Here is a 10,762-nt window from a genome sequence, read left to right as displayed (position 1 = left end):
GCAGAAAATTCAAAAGCACACAATCCTAAACAAAAGAAACCTTCTCACACTTTACATTTCACAAATTCAAGTCTTTCTGAACACTAAAAATCATACATTTATGCAACATCTTCAAGTCTTCTCAAAACATAACAGGGATTTATAACATCATTACCAAAAACACACAGTTCTTTCAACTGAATCAAAATATCCTTACTTTCTTTCCATGGGTCACTCCCATGATTCCAATGACCCAATTGTACCAGAAAACACAACTTCTGCTGGATTCTGCCTGCTATCTTCCTGCAGAGCAAGAGGAGAAGCTGGAGGGGATGAACATCTTCCAAGCAAACCAAAACACACGCACACACATACACACACACAATCCCAGACTGCATTCAGTGCCCTAACTGGTACTACAGTCCAGCAGAGGGAGGGAGAGTGAAAAAGAGGGATTATTGTGTCAAAACTGAGGTCACTTTCCAGTTTTCCACTCCCCATTGTTAATATCAACAGTGAGTGCGTTTACATATGAAGCATAATAGGGTTAAGAACGTATAAGCAGACAATGCACGTGGTCTTGTTAATGTGGTTTTCTTTACTGGAGCAAGGTAAAGCATAAACAAACAACATTTTTACATGACTCTTAGGGGAATTTTGTGTATTCAAGCTCATCCAGGCAGACCAAACATTTTGCAAGAGGAGAAAATTAACTGCTAACTCAGATGCTTTGAGCTAAATACTTGTAAAAATGTGTTCTCATACATTAAAAGTAAATTGCTACTGTCAAAATAAAGCATCTTGAGAATATAACGGCCCTAAGTTTACTGCTGTCATGTTTCAATATGGTTTTAAAGAGTTAGTTCATCCAAATAGGAAAATTATGTTATTAATTCAAAAGACTTTTGTTCACTAAGTTAAATATGCAAATTCTTATATTTGGACGTCACTAGGAAATAAACTGGTTTAATAACAAAAGTCTTGTGAACATGGTTTACCAACAACAGGTTAATTCAATGAGCAGATTTTTATAAGTTACATCTGCATATTGGTTTGCATGTAAACATGGTCATTGTTGCCTTCATATACTGTAGAAGTAAATTCAGTTTGAGAAAAGAACTGGCTCTGTTATTATCCTTTGATTATCTATCTTTTGACTCTTTAAATGTTTGGAAACAAGCAGCAGAAAGATGCTAATTTAGTTTCCCTTTATATGTTCCTTATTTGTGATAGAGTAAAAAGTTCCTTCCATTTTATTTGCTTAGGGAGGGAACAGAGCACACAAGACTCTGTGTTGTTGGTGTCCCATTTCTGAAATGTCCCAAACGTGGTGATCTGAAGTTTAGTCATTCAGTCTCAGTTATCCTGGGAAAACAGCCAATGATTTCCCCCATCTCTGGCCAATCTCCATAAGCGTTCCTCGTCATATCATTTTGAATTAACTAGACATAACAGAGAAAACAAACAACTTATGTATTTGTGCACATTAGCAGGGCGATCAATCTTTACTTAAACAGAAACTATTCAATTTGTTTTATTAATAAAGCTAAATTACAACATAAACACTTTATAAAACACTTAAACTTGGATGAAAAAAAATGGAAATGTGGCTTTGGAGGTTTAAATATGTTCATAATATATACAAAAATTAATACAACACCATATAATAAAAAGAAAAAAACAACAACATAACCACATGACAAAGTTAGTACAACTTAACTGAACATGAGGATATTAAATTAAATGCATTTTAAAATGTTAATAAAAGTTGTTTTTATTTAATAACTCAGTCATTTAGTTGTGTATGGCTGATATCCGTGAGACATTCTGCAAATAACAGCCCTCCTCCAGCCTCTTAACTCTTGTGTATTACTCGGCCACATACAGTGACAAGCAGAGGACATTCTACAGTTTGACAAATACTGCTGCTGTTGGACAACATAATGTACTAATGAGGCCTTTTTAGTTGAGAATATAGTTGTTTAGATTGCAGCTATGCAGTTTACTTGTAAGGATAGTGCCTATTTTAAATATTTATCATTTCTGAGAGACAGCACGTCGGTGGCTATTACCCGGTCTTTGAGCAGAGCAAAGATGGTTGACGTTGTCCATCCACAAGATGGCGACAGAGATCCCATAATAAGCCCTTAGAGGATTAAAAACAGCGTAATTTTAACTACAGTTGCTCAAATCATTATTAAACAAGTAAATTATATCCTAAGTCAGTCTCTCTCTTTTGTACGTTGTAGTGCTGTATTTATACCATATAGCTGTTGTGTATTGAGTATGAGATGGTACTTACATATCAGGAACGTGTGTATTTTGTGTTGGCCAGTCTTTGTATAACCCTGAGTTTGGCCATTTGTTTGTTTCTAATGAGACTCCTGTTTTAGTTACTGCAGACTAGTTCAGTAAACAGAAAGAAAGAAAAAATGCATGTGCCGATATACAGCCACATCGTATTGCTACTCGTGTGTGTGTGTGTGCGTGTGTGTGTGTATATATATATATATATATATATATATATATATATATATATATATATATATATATATATATATATATATAAATAAATTTTAAACATTGTTTTAGTGCATCAAGTTAACTAAAACTATAAAAATTTTTAATTGGCAACTAGTTTAATTAAAATAAATGCAAGTCTTTATATATTTTATTCCAGCATTTATTTATCTCAAGTGACAATGGTTTTAATGTTATGAATAAAACGAATTTAATGTTAAATTATTAATTAAATTTAATCACAAATTTAAGTTAAATCTTAGTATAATATTTTAGAAAACTAAAATAACGCTACAAAAATATTGAAACCAGCTGAAATAAAAATATATCATTTTAATTTTTTTTTAATTTTGGTTAAAGCTTATTTTATTCCAAGAAACAATAAATATTTAAATTGCATTGTTTTTTTTTACTATTATAACTATGAGAAATATTTCCTTGACAAACCAGTTTGAAAGCTTTTTTTCGCACGTTTAATTGCATTTCAAGCAACAAAAAGTCACGCCTGTTCTAGGTTGGTCCAACATTTGTTTTTGAAGCTATTTCAGTCATATTTCTTGCTATGTCATAAGCCCTTTTCTGTGCTTGATGTGTTTTGTTCTCCTGAGTTCTTTGTTTGCTAACATTTAGGTGTGGCCTCGTCTTATCATTTCATACCTTAATATTAGGCATTGTGAGTGAAGTTTGTCAAGCTTGTTCATAGTCAGATTCTAGTGTTCACATTTTGGTTATTTTTGTATTTTGTTAACCTGCAATAAACTGTACAAAAGATCTCAAACATACAACTTGTCTATAGTGGAGTAAATGTTAAACAAAAAGAGTTTAAGGCAACTGAAATAATCCAAAAAACTAAAATAATAGTGTAATAGGCGTTTTATTAAAAGGCATTTTGTATTCAATAAAAATGATCTCAAATGAGTGCACTGTTCAAATTGACTATCCTTTTGTTATGTTAGGGATGAAAACATCCACTAAATTAATTGCTGTAAAAATGCATCAGATAAATATTTGTTTCAAATGATTTTTGCATAAATCTGTTAATCAACCTCAGTCCTGAACAAAAAAAAACTCAATTGTTTAGAAAACTACAGGAAAATTTTCCATATAAAAAGTAATTTTTTAACCTTTTATCACAGTCTTGGACATGAAAGATTGATAATAACATTGGCTTTGTTGCAATGTTAGTTTATGTGCAGCATAAGATTTTCATTTTTTCTCCCTACATTGCTGTTGGTGGCTGTTTTTGCCTCGTTGACATCCATTATAACCACATTTTTTGATAGCAAAACCATGACACATATAACCATGCAATTTTTGATTGTTGGTTTTCCCTGTTGCGAAGAGGTAAAATTTGTCATTTTTACTATTGATCATCAGTTGGCACCATTAACCCTTTAGATTGGCCTGTTCAAAAAGGCTTAGTTTCTGGATTTTATATGGAGCATAACAGCAAAATAAAGTGTGGGTATGTGTGTCTGTCAGTATATTAGAGTGACCTTTGTGCACTTACCTTGATGTGCCTGTGAAAATCAAAATATGCATCTCAGCTCTCAGAACTACATGGAGTAAACAAAAACAAAGTCTATTTTGCACCATCAAATGTGGTTATAATGGAAGTCAATGGGGCATAAACAGCCAGCAACAGTAAATTAGGGAGAAAAAAAAATGAAAATCTAACAATGCATCAAAACCAATGTTGTTACTAATCGTTCACATGTCCAAGACTGTGATAAAAGGTAAAACAAATCCAGTCCGCAATTAATTTTTCTATGAAGAAAATACATCATATTATGTGTTTATTTCACCAAATCAGTGACATCATTTGTGAACTTGGCAATTAAAGGAGTTAAAATCCTGTAATTTTTATTTATATATATATATATATATATATATATATATATATATATATATATATATATATATACACATGATGCATTTTACAGCAGTTTAATTTAGTAAATGTTTTTATCCCTAAAATAACAAAAGGATAGTCAATTTGCCCAGAGTGTATTGTTCCAAAATACGTATCAAAATAAGATTTGTCACCAAAAGTCATTCTAGCTAAAACACAGAAAAAGTTATGGCCAAATTAAGACTGAAAATCAGCCCAGAGTGAATGAAAAGATCCTCAACAGCACATAAGGTTTAATCATACTGCGAGACACTGCAGGCAAATACCTTTTTTACATACCTGTCACTTTTGAGATTTTAAACTCTAAACAAGAACATCCATAATACACTATTAAGTATTTATTTTGTCACACTTGAAAAATTTGTGTCTGTAGATTTCAAGCACAATCCGAATTTTTAAATGCTGTTTTCTTAAAATGTGCTTTTTTTTCCTCTCTCCTGCATTGAGCCATAAATCTCCACTTTATTTGAATCTTCATTCTAAACAATATATTACAAAAATGTCTGAATTATGAAGTGATAAACAGATATCGCCGAAAATCATCTGACGCTATTATGTGAAAAATATTAATAAATACATTTGAACCTGACTTCATCCAGTATTCAAATTAGTTTGTGCTAGACTTCTATACAAATTAGTGCATATTTATTTAAATAATTCCTCATTTGCATATTTAAACAACATTATAAACACCTAATACAAATAAAAATGTTTGCAATTCTTAATGAACTGTGAAAATATGGTTATAATAATTGTTTTATAATTTTTTACCCTATTTATTTGCAGTGTCTTGCATTCAAATAAACAAAAAAATAGTTCCTACTTTTTCGAAACGACTGGCTTTAGTTTCTCCATAAGTGCTTGCAAACAGCCAGTTGTCCCTTTCCTTCAGTGATTTGACCATCGTGCTGCCCAGTGCAGTAAATGCATCTTTAATCTCATCAGTCAGCCTGGAAAAGAGATATGCATGAATAATTCAACCAGTGTTAATCCTGCTGATGGTGTGTGAAGGCTGTCAGGTTTTTTACTTTGGTGTAGGGTCCATGTGTGAAGCCACAAGAAGTATATTTCCTGGCTTTAGTGTTTTTAGAAAGGCCAGTAATTTCTTAGGATCTGTGGAGAAAAAAAAGTGTTTTCATAATTCAGAATATTTTTACTTCATGTCATAAATATTTGGGACTGTTCATCCCAAAATGAAAATGTCTGTCACTATTTACTCTTAATTCACTTGTTCCAAACCACTTTGGGTTTCTTTCTTCTGTTGAACACAAATGAAGATATTTTGAAGAATTATTGGAAACTGGTTTCCAACATACTTTAAAAGATCTTCATTTGTGTTCAACAGAAAATAAAAATTTAAACTGTTTTGGAACAAGTAAACGGCGAGTACATTTTCAATTTTGAGGGAACTGTGAATTTAATGTCTGGTATGTCTCACCTGTAGATTCCATATTAAAGTAATTATTTCTTAAAACCTCGCCAGTTTGACCTAAAAAAAGAAAGAATTACACTGTAATTAACATCTGTTAGTTAACAGTTTCTGTATTTTGTGATTCACACGTTAGTTTTAATAACTCATTTCTAATAACTGAATTATTTTATCTTTGCCATGATGACAGTAAATAATATTTTACTAGATATTTTTTCAAACACTTCTTTACAGCTTAAAGTGACATTTAAAGACTTAACTAGGTTAATTAGGTTAACTAGGCAGGTTAGGGTAATTAGGCAAGTTATTGTATAACGATGGTTTGTTCTGTAGACCAGTGTTTCCCAACCCTGTTCCTGGAGGCACACCAACAGTACATAGTTTGGATGTCTCCCTTTTCTGACCCATAAACTTCAGGTGTTGAAGTCTCTTCTGATGTTATGATAAGTTGATTCAGGTGTGTTTGATTAGGGAGAGGTTGAAAATGTGTACTGTTGGTGTGCCTTCAGGAACAGGGTTGGGAAACACTGCTGTAAACTATCAAGAAAAAAATAGCTTAAAGGGGCTAATAATTTTGACCTTAAAATGTTTTTAAAAAAAATTTAACTGCTTTAATTCTAGCCAAAATAAAACAAATAAGACTTTCTCCAGAAGAAAAAATATTATCAGACATACTGTGAAAATTTCCTTGCTCTGTTAAACATCATTTGGGAAATATTTAAAAACGAAAGGAATTTCAAAGGGGGTTTAATAATTCTGATTTCAACTGTACAATGAACTAAAAACATTTGCTGTCAGGACTAATAGATCATATAATATTTTACAGTGTAGAATTAGAATTAGCATAGAATAAAATTTCCTCCATAAACTTATTTTTAAACACACATAAATGTTTAATTCTGTGAAATTACAAAACTGACCATTTGCAAACACAATGTTCAGTCCTTGTCCTGCATTATTTCTGATGCCACCCATGATGCTGTAAAGAAGAACATTTCTGCTTATTACTTTACTCCAACATGAACATTTACTCATTAAATACAACTTAACATGATTAAAATGTTTTAGTCCTGCATAATTGAAACCAAGTACAAACCAAGTACAAATTCATTATAATACCAATAAAGGATTTAACATTCTGAAACCCAAAAGTGAATCATTTATTTTTTTGTGTAAAATGCAACCCAATATTTATTTATTTATTTCCAAAAGTATTTTAATGTCATACAACAGATTGAGGAACAGACAGATATGTCGTTAAGAAAAACAAAACTTATATATCCACAAAATGTATGACTCTAAGCTTTCAAAATATGGTAATAAAACGTAAAAATAAAATAAAAAATTATTTGTTAAAATTCAAAAGAAAATGCTAATTTGTCAATCTCAATAAAAAGTTAGTATCCTTAAGTTACTATTGAAGTCTTTATATTTTATTATTATATTTTATTGAAGACTTTATATTTTTTTATTTTATACATTATTAAATTATAATATCTAAAATTATATAATATATAATTACATAGTAATATATAATATATATAATTATATATTAATATATAATAATATATATTAATATTATTATTATATCTTATGAATAATATATGATAATATATAATGAATTTTTAGCTTTAATTTTTAAAGTATAGACTTTTTTACTATACAACCATTTGTTTTAATAAATATTCATAATTTAATTTAACTTCAATTTTTGGGTAAACTACCGAACCGCTATCCGAGGTGTTAATCTATCATGACTACGAAATAACAGTACTTACACTGTGTTATTAAAACAAATCTTTGCAGCCACCACATCGGCTACACCACTATGAAGATGAAAGGGGAAGTGGTTGACAGGACACTGTTTATGTGGACAGCAACCCATGTGAGGCTTAAACAAACCTGCACAGAGAGGGAAAAAACAGAATTGGCATAAAAAAAATTGCATTGTCAGGCAATGAAATTCCACCTCATTAATAAATGCACACAATTATATGATATATTTCTATTAAATTATATTATATAATTCCTTAAAAAAACAATTTATATGATATAGTTTTATTAAATTATATTATATAATTCCTTATATAAAACATTTGTGTTTCTTCCTTCAGTTGGAAGATATGCTAAATAATGCTGGAAAAAAAAACAGCCATTGACTTCCATAGCATTTAATTTTTTGCTCCTACCATAAAAATTCATCAACATTTAGAACCACTTGAGTGTGAGTAAATAATGAGGCAATTTGCATTTTTGGGTGAACTATCCCTTTAAGCTTACCCGGAATGTCGCAGTCCGTCTCAACACCAATAAATTCATCTGGAATATAAAACAGCCCTTAGACAAAATGATGACTGTATTATAACAGATTTAAAACATTTATCATATTTACATGCTGTCATGTGATCCAAAAGCATGTTACACGATCGTGTTGCAGCTTCTTTGAGTTTTGAAATGTTGATGGAGAAACACAATATTAATAGGATCAGCATTGTTGTGAGAACACACATGCGATCTGGAAAACATAGTCAATATGTGCACATTATACACATAAATCACAAAAAAAAGAAAAGAAAAAACATTACTTTACCTTGAAGTCTCATTTTGGCTTCTCAGTCTTCTCAACAGCTGAAAACATTCAAATGTTTAATACACAACTACTATAAACCACATTTGGTTTTATTTTTCATTTCAGTTCTTGCCTGTTTGCATGAAAGTCAGAACAAAAGTGCAGTAAAACAGGATCTACCTGAAGGTGTGACAAATTTGTACCCTTGAACTAACACAAGTCCAGCCTCTCCTGACCTAGAAATATGAGCGTTGCCAATTGCATATTGATTTGTTATTTGCTGCCCTCTTGTGGAAAAAAATTGCAAGCATATTAGCAAAACAAACACACAATATTAATGTTATATTAATTTATTTAAAGTCAAAGTATTAAGTAGTCTTAGTTAAGAAAGTGCAAACATAAAAAACAAATAGGAAGAAATCAATCATTAAAAATACTTCACAATCATTAACCGAGGTCTTAGAAATACAGTTATGGTACATAATATTGCTGTATTCACTTCAATACCTTAAAAGGTTAGTTCACCCTAAAATTTTAATTCTGTCATCATTCACTCAACCTTTAATTGTCACAAACCTGTTCGAGATTTTTTCTTCAGTTGAAAACCAGTAACCAATGACCTACATAGCAGTTTTTCCTACTATAGTTTTTCCTACTATAGTTAAAGGTTTACAACATTTTTCAAAATATCTTATCTTGTGTTCAACAGGGAACAAAATCAAAGTTTGGAACTAGTTGAGGGGGAGTACATTTAAATTTGTGGATGAACTATCCTATTTAAATACAGCTGAAACTGAACCCTGCCATCAGCAAATACCAATACCAGCATAAGAGAGTAACTATCGTTGATGAATATGCCAATTTCAGTAAGGCACTGAAATACAAAATCAACATTTACAGTTGAAAAGGTGGTTGAAAAGTCAGTTGTGCTTCTGGCACTGTTCAGTTTCCAGTGGGAACAACCCTGAGATCATGAAGCTGTTAAAAGTCAGGCACAAACATACACAATAAATAAAGGGAAACAATAATTTCAACAGACTTTGGTACAACATTGCATTGAGAAAGTCAAGGAAATACTAAATAAGCTCATCAGTGCTGTTAAAAAAGTAGTTTGACCAAGCTTTAAGGGATGGCCATCATAACAGATCGTTTCATAAGTTATAAAACATAGTAACTTTCATCTCTAATGTGCATCTTCATATTTCTGAGCCACTAGACATCTTGGCTCTAAAATTCTGACCAATTTCACCAGCTAAATTTAACCGGTATTCGTTCCGAGGAATAGAAGAGAAGAGAAATAAATATTTCAGGAACTCCTAGTGGTTTGTAAATGACCCATGTGATGCTTTGGGGCATATAAAGTCACAGTATTAAAAAGTAAGAGATATGTGAAGGATAAATTGTGGTACGATCACTCCAAAAGATCCTGAGGAAAGAAAAGCTGGCGTTAGAATAAAAAGTGACGAATAGCTTTGGTGATCATTAGTGTTAATTTCAAAATACCATGCATACTAACCTCATCTGAATCTATGGCTGTATTTTGTTCTTCCATTTGTTGCAGTTCAGAGTATCTATATGTAGCATTACTGAAATAAAACAAAAACATAAGTAACTATAGTACATTCTGCACAAAAAACAGTCAAAATGGAAGTCATTTTTAATCATTTTAAATAAAATGTGGTACCATATAAAATATAAAACAAAAAGTACAGAATATGGTTTCATTTTTTAAAAAATATATCTGCTGTGCTGCACAATTATATTATTTCTGATTATTAGTATTATTAATATTACTTGACAAATGTTTTATTTGTAATATATACACTTTATGCACATAAAATCCCATTTGAAATATTTCATATTTAATTTGATATGGACACATTTTATTACAGGGTTCCTGCAGTCAAATTTAAAACTTTTTAAAACCTTTTTAAGACCATCAAGAATGACATTTCAGATTTATGTGGGGCAAAACGCTAAGGATTTTTTAAATGCCCCCAGCAAAAAAAAAAAAAAAAAATTAAAATTTACATGCCCCATCAAGAAACAAATTTGAATTGTTAGTTATTTCTTAGCCACATACTTTAAATAATGTGTCAAATCAAGCAGACCCTAGTTGTATACATGGAAGTTTTTCCAACATAGCTTTAAAAAAAAAACTTTAATAAACTAAATGTATGCAAAACAGACTGTTATAATATTAAAAATAGAGTTTTGCTAAGAGTTTTACTGAGATGTATTGTTGACTGTTTGGGTGTGCGTTTGATTAATTCAGTAGCTTTACATAAATAAAAGGGAAATTAAGACCAGTTTAAATTGATTTAAGACCTACACGTCAATATTTCAGCACATT

The 10,762-nt window shown here is 30.8% G+C and overlaps 2 protein-coding genes across 5 annotated transcripts in view; both read right to left on the bottom strand.

The window, feature by feature from the left end:
• The window catches only part of LOC130231040 (protein FAM107B), an 11,382-nt gene extending 10,916 nt beyond the window's left edge, over window positions 1-466 (bottom strand). For both annotated transcript variants that reach the window (XM_056460413.1, XM_056460414.1), the window contains exon 1: window positions 197-466. In XM_056460413.1, the coding sequence (XP_056316388.1) occupies window positions 197-220 (24 nt within the window). In that variant the 5' untranslated portion in view covers window positions 221-466. The remainder of the gene's footprint in view (window positions 1-196) is intronic.
• Window positions 467-557: 91 nt separating this feature from the next.
• Window positions 558-9,130, bottom strand: LOC130231039 (protein FAM3C-like). 3 transcript variants are annotated; one of them, XM_056460411.1, is made up of 10 exons: window positions 8,431-9,130; window positions 8,233-8,355; window positions 8,121-8,159; window positions 7,619-7,742; window positions 6,761-6,819; window positions 5,850-5,900; window positions 5,440-5,524; window positions 5,235-5,361; window positions 2,052-2,125; window positions 1,343-1,421 (listed from the first exon to the last, which is right to left on the bottom strand). In XM_056460411.1, the coding sequence occupies exons 1-10, from the start codon at window positions 8,441-8,443 to the stop codon at window positions 1,418-1,420; spliced, it is 699 nt and encodes a 232-aa protein (XP_056316386.1). In that variant the 5' UTR covers window positions 8,444-9,130; the 3' UTR covers window positions 1,343-1,417. The 3 variants fall into 3 exon arrangements, with proteins under 3 accessions (XP_056316385.1, XP_056316387.1, XP_056316386.1); XM_056460410.1 differs by lacking the exon at window positions 2,052-2,125 and having other exon boundaries at window positions 558-1,421; XM_056460412.1 differs by lacking the exon at window positions 2,052-2,125 and having other exon boundaries at window positions 558-1,421; window positions 8,233-8,280.
• Between the last annotated feature and the right edge of the window lie 1,632 nt (window positions 9,131-10,762).

This window comes from Danio aesculapii, chromosome 6 (assembly GCF_903798145.1).
Source record: "Danio aesculapii chromosome 6, fDanAes4.1, whole genome shotgun sequence".
Lineage (NCBI taxonomy): Eukaryota > Metazoa > Chordata > Actinopteri > Cypriniformes > Danionidae > Danio > Danio aesculapii.
This window is presented reverse-complemented; position numbering and strand designations above follow the sequence as displayed.